The 13,974-nt window shown below is 40.5% G+C and overlaps 1 protein-coding gene across 3 annotated transcripts in view; it reads right to left on the reverse strand.

The window, feature by feature from the left end:
• The window catches only part of trim9 (tripartite motif containing 9), a 28,891-nt gene extending 27,134 nt beyond the window's left edge, over positions 1-1,757 (reverse strand). For all 3 annotated transcript variants that reach the window (XM_067385417.1, XM_067385416.1, XM_067385415.1), the window contains exon 1: positions 918-1,757. In XM_067385417.1, coding sequence (XP_067241518.1) covers positions 918-1,757 — 840 coding nt within the window. The remainder of the gene's footprint in view (positions 1-917) is intronic.
• Positions 1,758-13,974: the final 12,217 nt, after the last annotated feature.

The following is a 13,974-nucleotide window of genomic DNA, read 5'->3' on the forward strand; positions in this document are numbered from 1 at the left end:
AAGTACATGACCTGTGTGTGCCATGTTAAACCATGTGCTTATTGATCCATCACCTCCATTGCTGAAGATTATGGTTTCTGATTACATAAAACTCAAACTCAGTCTCACTGAGGGTTTATTAATTCACTCACAATTTACTGACTCACATGGTGCAGCATGTTAGGACTATGAGAAAGAGAGGGGACTCTTCCCTCATTCTTTGGCTCTCCTATGGATACACTCCTTTCTCCTTCCCAGACAGACAGACAGTAAATCAGTTCTCTGCCTCATGTTGCTACAACAACAGGCCACTGTCACTGCAGTTTTGCACATTCCCTGAGGAATCCAGACACATAGTTAACACAACCAACCTGTATGGTTGAGTTCCAATCAACATGCATATTCTGATTAAAACATTCATCACAACACCACTGAAACGTCCATCCCTTTAAAAAAAACACCTACAGTGCACTGCAGTTATGATCATAGATGCCTCAAAAACATATTTCCATCAAAAGGTCTGTCTTTTATGCCTTTTCCTGTTAAATCTATGAGAGCTGGTGCACAAGTGTTTTTCATTTGGCCTGAATCATGGCTGGCTGTGTCGTGCGCTGTGTTTTAATTAGACCGGTAGTGTCTCACCCATCACAGTGACAAGTCTTACTGCACTACACATGACAGACCCTTATACTAAAACCAGAGCGCTCAGCCTGCTGAAAAACATTTAAGCTGGTTTTAGCTAGTTTTAAAAGGGTTTAGGGCATTTTCAGCTGCCAGAACAGCTTGCTAAACAGCTAGTGAAGACCCAGGCTGTGAGACATCTAGACCAGGTTGTTCATCCATGAGACCAGTTTAAACCAGCTGGTCAGAGATGCTTTTTAGTCATCATCAGGGGGGAAATGTAATGAATAAACAACAACCTCAACCAGTTTCCCCACCTTGTGGAGCTTCCACATGGCCCCCAGCGCTTTGACCTCATGAGTGGAGTGTTTGCCGTCCTCCAGACACTGGTAGCACACGGGAGTCTTACACTGGACGCAGTACATACTCAGGTTCTCCAGCTCGTGCTCGGTGCAGGTGGAGATCTTCCGGGGGCTCGTGCGGCGGCTGATTCTGCCTTGCGCCGGCGGCACGAGCCGGTGTTTGGCCAGAGGACCCCGGGGCGGGTGGCACCTGAGGCGGCATGGGTCGCAGTAGAACACGTCGCACTGCTCGCACATGACCGTCGCCTCGCGGGGACTCTTCTCGCACAGCTGACACTTGAGCGCGGCCGCTTTGCTCTGCTGATACCGGTCCACCACTCCCTCGAGCACGCGGTTCTTGGGGAAGCCCCGGAGCCCCCGGTCGTCCAGCGTCAAGCTGCGGTGGCACTGCGGGCAGGTGAGGCAGGAGTTCCGCGGGACCGGCGGCAGGACGCCTGTGTGAGGCAGCAGGTGGTGTTGTGCCTGGGGAGGAGGAGGCACGGTAGGGGGGAAAACTCGCACTCCGTTGGGGGACTTCTGGCACGGGGTGGTCGGTGCGCTCACGAACCCGCCGTAAGAGCCGTATCCGCTGTCCGCCTCGCTGTACAGGCTCATCTTATCCAGGTCTAAGTAATCATAATCGGAGACGCCGGAGCCGGACGCACGGCTGCTCTGCGGGGATTCAGCGTCGGGCGTCTGCACAAGGATGTTTCTCGCGCAGGCCAGGCAGATATTATGCGAGCAGGGCAGGATGATAGGCTCGCGGAAAAACGAGCCGCACACCGGGCATTTTAACTCCTCTTCCATTTCATCCATCTTTGTCGTTCGAGACGGATTCGGAGACTTTCTATGAACGAAAGCGGAAGTCTCCCAGCGATGGCAGCAGCTCTGCACGGACGCGTCTCCTTCGGGTTCTCCGTCCTGTGCACCGGAGGATAGAGGAGGGGGCGGTATAAATTCAGTGGGCGTAGGCTGACTCCAGCACTGGTGCACGAGCGCCAACAGCTACTGCATAAAATCCCTGTCAGTTTATGCGATGAGCTCCAGGAATCCAATCAAACTCATGATGCAAAGCACAAGTGCTTGGTGAATTTGACACACAGCCAATGTTTGTGGTAGTGCACCTGTTCTCACAGCGCGCCTGATTTTCCTGTCCCTCACCTCCTAAGGTGTGTTTATGTACACCATAAGTCAGTCTTCGCTTTGGCAGCTGAAAATGTAGGAGCTAAATCTGAAATGTTCAATCCTTAATTGCTGGCCTGGGTGATGATGATAATTGCCTTCAGCAGAATTTCCATGGTAACCAAAGAGAGAGCGGATAGAGAAATTACAACACAGAAAATCTGTCACACACTTTACGCTAAAGTTTATCTATACCGTCAGACAGCGAACGAAAGGACAATGGTTGCTCACAAGGTTTAGCAAAGTCCCTTTGCGCCTTTGTGTTTAGTTTTGTTTATGCTTGGACTTGCTCGCTATCAGGGACATGATGGTGTGTTTCAGAATAATGCGGATGATGCTGGTCAGGTGTGTGGTAAACTATTACAGTGCAGCTACTATTGATTTGACCACATTATTGACCTCTATTTTGTATTGTGTCGTGTGTTTTAGACACGTGTGAACACTGGAAACGTGAGTGCTAGTAGAGGAGTGCAGGAGGAGAGTGTGTGTGGGCGTATTGAGCTTGTTGTAGAGTTGTGTGTGTGTGTGTGTGTGTGTGTGTGTGTTAGAAGGCCAGTGATTGAGAGCCATGTGAATTTTGTCCATGTGCCACTCTCGTGAGTAGGCCTATCTGTGTGGGTGAGATTTGGTGGGGGGATATTAATTGCTTAATCATTTTTATTCTTATGACAGTAATTGGGTCACAGAGCAGAACTGAGGCCAGTAGTTATTGAGATTCTCAGAGCATAGAGTCAGCTGTATTTGCATAAAAATCTTCAAGGAGGTGCTCAGATCTTGACCTTCTTAAACAAAATGAATCCAAAATGATCAACATTTATTAGAGAACTAATAGAGAAATTATAGAAATGTGTATAAACTAGCCAATCTATGTACAGGACGGTGAATGGGATTTCACCAAGTACAATATGTTTCTGGATCAACATCTTTGTTTTTTAAGGGACAAGTTTATCATGTATGTCAAGTTTAGGCTTGCAACCAGGGTTCGGTGCTTCTACTTCAATGTTATTCTCCTATCTTTCCCCTCTGATTTTATGGATAAGTTATGGGTAGGATTAGGTTTAGGGGCAGGAATAGGGTTAAGACTAAATTTTCAGACAGGAATGTTGTTCCAGGATCAGCAAAATATGTTGATCCAGGAACATGTCTTACTTGGGACACAGTGCAAAATATGTATTATTGCTTCAGAATACTGCATGAAACCATGTTATATCAGTATCATTGATATATTATTATTGTTTTGTAAATATGAATTAGATTTTCACTTAAATTTTAGTTATAGTTTTAATAATTTTGTTGAGTTTTTGTCATTTTTGCAGTATTGACCCTGAAGCTCTGGAACAGTTTATCTTTACACATTAAAACTGCCTCCACACTGGCTTTTTTGTTGAATCCTATAGTGATATGTTGTAATTTTGTTGTTTTACGTTGAGTAGTTTGACATCTTTGTTGTATAATATTGGTATGCTTGTTTTTTTGCATATGTTTAACCCTTGTGCAACCTTATGGACATTTTTGTCCATTTTAGTTTTGTTTTTTTGTTATAAGTGTGCCTTTGTTAATGCCAACTACATTAATTTTGGCTCAGGTGTTTATTTTTATTGGAATTTTAATATTTTACCCTCATTTCCTTCAAAAAAATCAATTTTACCCTCCATACAAAAAAAAACCCAAAAAATTCTCACACTCAGGACCTTAAGGACAAAAATGTCCACATTGAAACCCATTAAAACTGCAATTTTTTAACCCAGGGCCATTTGACTATAAAATTATAAAATATTTGCAAGTAGGCATTCATTCTATCGGCAAGGCTTCAAATTTTACATTTTGATACCATTTTTTACTAGATTGTGCCATTTTTTCAAATTTGGCATATAAAAGAAATACTCGCTTTATTTGTGTTTTCTGCTTATGCATATTATAGAGTAAATTTGAAAAATAATGCAGCTATAATTGTGTGGGTATGTTGGTAAGGATGTCAGAGTGTAGTTTGCATGTGTTTACTGAAAATTTAATGTGTGTAATTAGTTTGAAAGAAATTATATTGTACTGGCAATCAAAAATCCCACTCCATGCATGAGTCACACCCTTGGCAGGGTCATAGGGTCATGTGAAAACTATGAAAAAGGTCAAAGAAGGTTAATGAGCTTTGAGGTTTTTCTTTTTCGACAAAACACGCATCTTAACCCTTGATTGCACTTTTTCGCTTGTTATTGTTTTTGTACGGAGATAAAAGGTACGCTTGAATTTGAAGTAGAAGTTCAGAAGCCCCTAAACACATTGTTTTAGTTTTCACCACAAGAAAATGCTGATTGTTTAGTCTGGTAGATTTTATACAAAGTTTGAGTTCACACAGGTGTCCTCACAGCCAAACCTATACATATGTGGTGCTTGAGGGGTTGATCGTTTCATTGTTTGAAGAGACGTTACTCAGAGGAAGCTCTGAAGATAGTGTTGCCCACTGACACTGAGCACACAGGTGCATTAGAAGCTGAGGATGTAAAGAAACCGATTTGTAAAGCGTTAAAATTCTGAAAATGAATGAATGTTTGGTAATTATGAATAGAAGAGATGCTGATAAAAAAACAGTCAGTGAAAGTGGAAAAAAATATTAATATATAATATTTCTATATATATTTGGCATGGACATTTTTGTCCATTATGGACCTAAGTGTTAGTTTTTGTAAAAAATCTAACACTACATAAAAAATATAAATGCTTCAAAATTAACATTGTTGTTCTTCATTGACACACCCAATAATCTAATAAGCAAATTCTGCTTAGCATTTAGTTTATGAAAATTTTTTTTTTTCGTAAAAGAACACCTATGGCATTATGTAAACGAACCAGCATTTAAAGGGGGTTACAGTTCTTAAAATTAATGAATGTTTGGTATCTATGGATAGAACAGATGCTGGTTAAAAAACTGACATCAGTGAAAGTGGAAAAAAATATTAATAAATCATATTTTTATGACAGTTTTTGGACATGGACATTTTTTTTTTTGATACACAAGGGTTAAGAATTGTACAGCACATTGGTCAACAAACTATTGTTGCCTTGCCATGATTGGCTGCTACTTAGTTGAAAATAAAATGGGGAGGGACATTCACATGCTAAAGAGCATTTGATTGGACAAAAATCTTTGTAGTGCAGGATGCGTCATTGATATTTTTGCCTCAATTTCCCAGGAAGAGAAAAATGTAACTGTATCTGCTATCTTAAATTCTGTCAAAGTTCAGCAGTACACTATTACATACTGTATATGACCTCAAAGCTCACACACATGGACTCAGTGCTAGTTTTGTTGTGTTTGTTCGAATAACACAAATAAAAGTCAGGACAACGATGGGCAGTTCTTCTTTTAGTTTTTACTGTGCAATCACTGCATCACGAACTCTGTTAACACAGGTGTCTCTTTTGACAATTCACTGGCCAACCAAATGTCTAACCCCGAGTGGCCAACAGTGCTTATTCCTGGGTTTATGTATTTAACTCAATATACTACACTTCCTCCCCCCTTAGATAAGAAAATCTAAAAAAAAAAAACATTTTCACCTGTAACAAAACATTCCACATACAAAAGAAATAAACTGCTACTTATGACTATAATGTCCCATTCAAAGTTTTTTCCTTTTTTTTTTTTCTCTCTGTCTCTTCTATAAATCAAGACGGGTTGGTGGCTTCCGTATACGGGTAGGGTAACGTTTCTCTTCACAGGTCGGAATTGGTGTTTGTGGTGCTTCACTGGAAGATACAGTGCCATCTTGAGGTGTTGTTGCATCACTTTCACTAGTAACAGTATCAGTAGAGCTGAATGGAACACTGACAGAACCACTATCCAGAGAAACATTTGATCTTCTCAACTGATCAATGTGCCGTCTCCAGATGGTATCTGGTGCAATCTCAACTGTATATGAGAGTGGTCCTGTTCGTTCCTTGACCTTTGCAGGTGTCCATTTGTGATCTCCTCTGTAGTTCCTAGCTAGCACACTCTCACCAACTTCTAACTCTCTTCTTTCTCCTCCCCCTTGTGATTGTTTTATCTGTCTGTCATGTACGGTTCTCCTCAAATTGGGTTTCAGCAAGTCTAGCCTTGAACGTAAGGGTCTACCAAGGAACAACATGGCAGGTGTTCGATTTGTGGTGACATGAGTTGCATTTCGATATGCAAACAAGAAATTGTGAAGCTTCTGGCTTAGTGTGAGCTTCTCATGTGTCATGGCTCGCAGTGAATTCTTCAAGCTTTGCACAAATCTCTCAGCTAAGCCATTAGTAGCTGGGTGGTAGGGCGCTGAGGTCACATGCTTGACACCATTGTTCCTTAGGAAGATCTGGAACTCCTCAGATATAAACTGAGGACCATTGTCACTCACCAGCTGTTCTGGTACACCAGTCCTTGCGAAAAGTTCTCTCAGAACCATCACAGTTTGGGTGGCAGTTGTGGAGGTCATGCTGAACACTTCTGGCCACTTTGAACATGCATCAACAACAACCAGAAATGTAGTGCCCATGAAAGGACCCGCAAAATCAACATGGATCCTTTGCCACGGTAATGCAGGCCATTCCCAAGGATGTAGCGGGGCAGGTCTTGGCATCTTTTGCACATATTGACATCCTGAACAGTGCATGGCGAGCTGCTCGATCTGCTGATCTATACCGGGCCACCATACAAAACTTCTTGCAAGTGACTTCATCTTTACCACTCCAAGATGTCCAACGTGGAGCTCCTCCAAGACTCGAGTTCGCAACTTAGGTGGTACAACAACCCTTAAACCCCACATGATGCAACCACCATCTAGAGTGAGTTCATCACGGCGCTGATAGAACTGTGTGAATCGAAGCTTCTGCTCTGCATTCCAGCCAGACAGTATAGCTGAATATACCTGGGACAATGCAGGATCTCTCCTGGTTTCTCTCCGAATCATTTCGTCTGTAACAGGAGAACTCTCAAGCTGAGCAATTGTAAAAACATCCAAAGGTGTGCTTACATTTTCTGTCTTTGAATCACACCCATCCAATGGTAGGCGTGATAGCCCGTCAGCGTTAGCATGTTTGTGCGTTCTTTTGAATTCAATCTGGTATCTATGTCCTCCCAGAAACAATGCCCACCTTTGCATCCGTGCTGCTGCTGTCAGTGGAACTCCTTTCTGAGGACTGAAGATGGAAACCAGCGGCTGATGGTCTGTAACCAAGGTGAACTTGTTTCCATACAGATACTGATTGAATCGTTTCACACCCCATACCAGGCTCAAAGCTTCCCTGTCGATCTGTGCGTAGTTCTTCTCTGCAGCAGTAAGGGAGCGTGACGCAAAAGCTATGGGGCGCTCCATTCCATCAGCCATCACATGTGACAACACCGCTCCGATTCCATATGGTGAGGCATCACAGGCTAACCTTAATGGTTTGTGAGGGTCAAAATGAGTCAGAACTGTATCTGACATCACCAGTTTCTTTGCTTCCTGAAAAGCTTGCATGCATTGCTTTGACCACATCCATTTCTTTCCTGCTTGCAACAAGGCATTTAAAGGATGGAGAACAGTGGCTAGATTTGGCAAAAATCTGTTGTAGTAATTGATAAATCCAAGGAATGACCTTAATTGCGAGACATCTTTCGGTTGTGGAGCTTCTGCAACAGCTTTTAGCTTGTCATGACACTTGTGCAGACCATTTGCATCGATTTTGTGCCCACAATATGTGATTGTTTCCTTGAAAAACTCACACTTATCACGTCTTGCACGCAGCCCATACTCTTCCAATCTCTTCAAGACTCGTGCTAAGTTCTCCAAGTGACTACTGTCACTATCACCTGTGACAATGATGTCATCGAGGTAGCATTGGGTACCAGGGCAACCCTGAAGTACCTGATCCATAGCCTTTTGCCATAAGGCCGGTGCTGAGGCGACACCGAAAACAAGCCTATTATAGCGGTACAAGCCCTTGTGAGTATTAATCGTCAAGAACACTTTTGAGTCCTCCTCCATTTCCATTTGTAAATATGCTTCCGCCAAGTCTATTTTGCTAAAAAGCTGACCTCCTGAGAGTGTAGCAAAAATATCCTCTATTCTCGGTAGTGGATATTGTTCTGCCTGCAATACAGGGTTGACTGAGACTTTAAAATCCCCCGCACAATCTTACAGTTCCGTCTTTCTTCGCGACAGGAACAACAGGAGTGGCCCAGGGACTCCAGTCAACTTTTGAAAGTATTCCTTCAGCTTCCAACCGATCCAGTTCAGTTTCCAATTTCTGGCGAATAGCATAGGGAACAGGCCTTGCTTTGTAAAACTTTGGAACAGCGTTCTCATCCAAGGTTATATTCCCCTTGATATTTTTCAGAGTTCCTATTCCCAATTGAAACACTGCTGAAGCCCCATCCAGCACTTTTTCCAGTTTCTTTTGCGTGCTAGGTGACGCAGGGACTGTGATTTGCAGATTTTTTATGGATTTCCAGTCCAACTGCAACTTTCTCAACCAGTCACGTCCCCAAAGTGCTGGTCCTTCTGTTCGTACTATGTACAGATCCAACTCTCTCTGTTGATTATTGTACTTTACAGTCACAGGCATCACTCCTAGGGGAATTATGGGCTCACCAGTATATGTTTTCAGTTTGACAGGCGATGGCTTTAACTTAGCCATCTTGAAATGTTTTTCAAACTCGCACTGTGACATCACTGAAACGGCGGAACCTGTGTCCAATTCCATTCTAACTGGCTGTCCATTCAATTGAGGTGTAAGCCAGATTGCTTGTTTCAAGTCACTTTTCAGGCTGTAGATTTCTAAATTCGCCAACCCTTTATCACTTTCTTCATCTGAGTTTTCAGCGACAACATGCACATTCCTACTTTTCTTTTTCTGAGTCTTGTACCGTCTCTCCTTATCACTGTATTGTACATCAGATCGACATGCTCTTTGTATGTGACCCATTTTATTGCACTTTCTGCATATTTCAGTTTTGAACCTGCACTGATTTGCTTTGTGTCCACCCCGATCACAACGGTAACACTGTTCAACTTTCTGCACGGTCTTAGGTTTACCTGCAGTGGCCAGCTTATTTACAGACACTTTTACTCCTGATCGCAGCTCGACTGCGTCTCTGGCAGCCGTTTCCATGGCGACAGCAATTTCAACCGCACGTTTGAATGTTAGATCTGCCTCAGAGAGCAGTCTCTTCTGTATACTCTCTTGTGAAATGCCACAGACTAGACGATCTCTCAGCGCGTCATTCAGTCCATCCCCAAACTGACAGTGTTCTGACAACTTCTTTAATTCGGCGACATAAACCGCGATTGACTCTCCGTCGTTCTGATTCCGTTTATGAAATCTGAATCGTTCTGCAATGAGCAGCGGTTTTGGCGCTAGATGCTCTTGCATTACTTTCACAATGTTGTCAAAACTAAGATCGGCAGGCTTTGTGGGAGCAGTGAGGCTTCTTAGTAGTGCATAAGCTTTCCCTCCTATCGCACTCAACAACACTGACACCCTCTTGTCATTATCAATGTCATTAGCTTTGAAATACTGCTCGATTCGTTCACAGTACAAAGTCCAATCGTCCGTAGCATTGTCAAATGCATCAATCTTTCCAATATATCCTGCCATCTTTCTGCTTTCACTTACTATTTCGCGCTGAATCTACCCCTCAGTCTTCGTGAGTCTGGGTTCCTCTCTCTTTTTCGCTTTTCCCCCCGGGAAAAAAAACGCCCATCCGTAAAAAAAAAACTAGGAGAAAACGCTTCCAAACGATCCGTAAAATCCTCGTCGCCAACTGTTGTGTTTGTTCGAATAACACAAATAAAAGTCAGGACAACGATGGGCAGTTCTTCTTTTAGTTTTTACTGTGCAATCACTGCATCACGAACTCTGTTAACACAGGTGTCTCTTTTGACAATTCACTGGCCAACCAAATGTCTAACCCCGAGTGGCCAACAGTGCTTATTCCTGGGTTTATGTATTTAACTCAATATACTACAAGTTTTTCTGCCAAGATTCAGAAGAACTACAAAGTCCTGAACTATCAGAAACCCACAACCTCAAGATGCTGATGAGAGTGATTTCTGGGTTACAAAACGCTCAGTTTCTTTAACAGATACCAATTTAATCATATTTAAATCAACTTTACATATTAATCTATCTAGCCTATTTAACAGAAATTTGATCATTTTTTTTCTTCTCTTTCAACATCTCAGAATTTTTTGTTGATAATGCTTTAAATATAAGGCACAATATGTAAATTTTTTTATTAAAATGTCCAAAATGTCCAAGTGTTATATATTTTGTTGACTTGTGTTCTTACATTATATTAGATGTTTCCAAGAATTTTTAAATCCAGAGAAATAAGCTATTTTTAACCAGGACAAAATACTAAAGACGCTTTAATATATTATATGTTTAATTAGACAAGGGGACGACTGTTTAGTTACATTTATAGACAGAAAACTTGTTATGTAGCTCAACACGTTTAGTCTTATTGTTTAAATCTTGTTTTCTTGATTTTCAGCGAGTACCATGCTTTACCATGCCTCAAAGACAACACTATTTTATCAAGTGGCTAACATAGCATAATCAGATGCAGCTTTATTGTTAGTATCAGTAATAAAGCATTTTCTCCATCATACAATATGTTTTAAATTTAATTGCATGTCATTAAGCAACACAAGCCATGAAGCAATTATTAATATGATATTCTAATATCGATCTAGCTTACTGCAGTGTTAAACAAGTGTCTCATAGTAGCTGCCGAGCGAATGCAGAGTAGCACTATAACAACTTTCAACACACAAATGTATCTAATATGATAAACAGCACTGCTTTACCCCACATACGCTTGACCGGAAGAAGCAGAAGTGGCGACTGCGGCATAATAAAAGTCTCTCGAGATTTGCCCCGCTCGTCTCTCATTAGCAGTCTCTCCAGCGGCCTCGTTCAGCTCTCACAGCGCTCGACCCTGCTCTACTTCATGCTAAAGTAACATTAATAATCTCATCCATGAACATGATTTCTATCCGAGTCTGGTCCCGATTCTTTTCCTCCGGCTGTGAGGTGAAGACGACATCTCTCAAGATTCCGCGCTCAATCTCGGCGTCATCAAGCTACACCTTTGTTTTGAATAGGAGACCACTAGCGGCGAAAAACTACATATTGTGCCTTTAATATACCCTTCACAGATGACACGTTTCCACAGTTATCAACATCGTGAATCTAGTAATGTTTTTTCATAATTTCATTTTTTTAAAAGTTTTATTAACATTCATAACTCTGTTCTCTGTGTTATATTTCCTTGGAAGTAATTTACAAAAAAAGAAATTGACACAAATTAACACTTGAGTATTTTAAAGGTAGTGATGGCAAATTTCATCATTCTCTCTTCTGACTGCTGTAATCAATCTCTCTATATTTTTCCCCTCTTTCAGAGAGTTGTGGAAACGCTATCATGGATTTTTATATATATATATATATGTATATACAGTATATTGGAGCAAATTGGAATGCAAAAATTTTTGCTATCGTATCCTTTTCACTACTATAGAAGGTTTCCCAACAATGATGACTTCCACTTATGAAAACATTGGAAAATGTAAAAAGAGTCCATTCTCAAAGCTTCAGAAAAACTAAAACTGTGTTGCTCAAGCTACTGATCTCTAAAGACCTGCAAGGACAGTGATTGTACGCACAGCTGCACAGTAAACCTAGAACAGCTCTGCAACTGCTCTCCCTGGCTCTCCGCTTCAGTCTGTCCATCTGGAGCTGCTCGTGGTGAAGGAGGTGATGCTGAATCCTTTGAAAGATTTTGGAGACTTAAAATCTTCAGGCAGAAGGAGTTGCAGCTCCAGAAATTGGCTTGGACTGTGTCCCTAGATTTCTCAGTCGACATCCTTGCTATAGAGATTTAGGGTTCTGCGTCAAATAGGAATCAATCAGACCGTGCTGTGTGTGGATTTAGTGTTAAGTTCATTTTTTTCTTCTGTCTGTGAGCACAAGCTGTTCATCATCCACAGTTATATAAAAGCTGTAATGCAATCTAATGAAGACAACCCACATCTCTAATAACGTTTTTATGAGTATGCCTGTCCATTTGCATAAGTGTGTGGCAGTAGTTCACAGAATGGAATTTATTTTTGGTACATCTCAAAATGAGCATGCTCTTTCTATGATGCTGAGAGTAGGCAATGCCTTGCATAACAGGTAAAAGCCTGTTTGAGATTGAGGATGAGAAATAGAGGGGAAAGTAGATTTTTCTACCCACCTACTCCTATTCATGCTGTCTCCGGCGTTTTCTCTCCTCCCACGTGCATCCTGTCGTGCGTGTGTGTGTGTGTGTGTGTGTGTGTGTGCAGACGTCAATGAGAACTGTCACTGCGTAACACTCCGTACATGGTGTTAACCGGATAAAATGTTAGGAGCGATTCTTTTAATTACATAAAAATTTACTCTGCAGATCTGAGCGTCCTGATATCTCATTTTTCTATTTATTTATTCATTAATTTATTTGTTTGTTTGTTACTTCCTAAACTGAGTTTTTTAATTATATTAATTTAAAAATGGAGTGAATTAATCATAAACAAATACATTAAATACATGGTGTGAAAATGATTCATATCAGTTTTTATATCAGTTTATTTCCACCACAATGAACAGTGGTTCTGTCTAATAAAGTTTTATCTGTAATTTAGTGTCCTTGGTTACCAAGGAAACAAAATTATCAGTGAAAAGCATGCTTGAGATGAATATGAGATGTGTGAGGACACTTGACATGATGTGTGAATGGAATATTTCTATTGCACATCATTTGCAATCAGATTCAAATTATGTAAGTGTGAAAATATTACTTGTATTTAGGACGCATAAAATGCTAACAATGAATCCCAGCTATCAATAAAAATGGATTAGGCATTTTATTCCAAAAATAATATAATAAATATAATTTTCACCTTTCTCATGTTCACAGAATGTTATCAAACACAGTACATAAATTGAGATGTGGTGTAAATGATGTTTCAGATAAATTAAAGGATTCTCCATGTTTCACATTCAAATGAGAGTCAAAAAAGGGTGTTTTAAGAGTTTAATTGTGAAAGATCCAAAGTCAGACACACTCATGGATGAAGAAATACACACAAAATAAGCAGTTTTAGGGGGAATCAGCTATTTGAAAGTGTTTTATATTTAAAGGATTAGTTCACTTTCAAATGAAAATTATCCCAAGCTTTACTCACCCTCAAGTCAACCTATGTGTATATGACTCTCTTCTTTCTGATGAAAACAATCAGAGAAATATTAATAAATATCCTGACGCATCTGAGCTTTATAATGGCAGTGAATGGGGGTCACTAGAATGAGCTGAAGAAAGTGTTTCCTTCTACATCCATCCATCATAAACGTACTCCACACGGCTCCGGGGGGTTAATAAAGACCTTCTGAAGCAAAGCGATGCGTTTGTGTAAAAAAAACAAAAAAATAAAAAAATCCATATTTAACAAGTTAAAGTTGGGCACCCACCGGCAGAAACAAAAATGGATTTATGCATAGATAAGTTTATGTGTAGTCAAAAGACATCAATAAAACAGCTTGAGAAAAAATATCTCACGTATAGCATTACATTTACCTCAGGCAAGTCATTTAGTCCACAGCATGTTAGTTGACTATAGAGAAATGAACTTGAGGGGAGCATTTCACTAAATATATGCACTTTATTAGCTTATATGTTCATTATATTTACGTTTCCTGTTAATATCTTAATTATTTAATATGTTTAAATACATTTGTTATGAAAACAAGTTATGGCAGTAACTGTTTAAATGATTATATATATATTTTTTAAAAAGTATATATATATATATACTTTTTTAAAAAAAATGTA

This window comes from Chanodichthys erythropterus, chromosome 5, assembly GCF_024489055.1.
Source record: "Chanodichthys erythropterus isolate Z2021 chromosome 5, ASM2448905v1, whole genome shotgun sequence".
In the NCBI taxonomy this organism is placed as follows: domain Eukaryota; kingdom Metazoa; phylum Chordata; class Actinopteri; order Cypriniformes; family Xenocyprididae; genus Chanodichthys; species Chanodichthys erythropterus.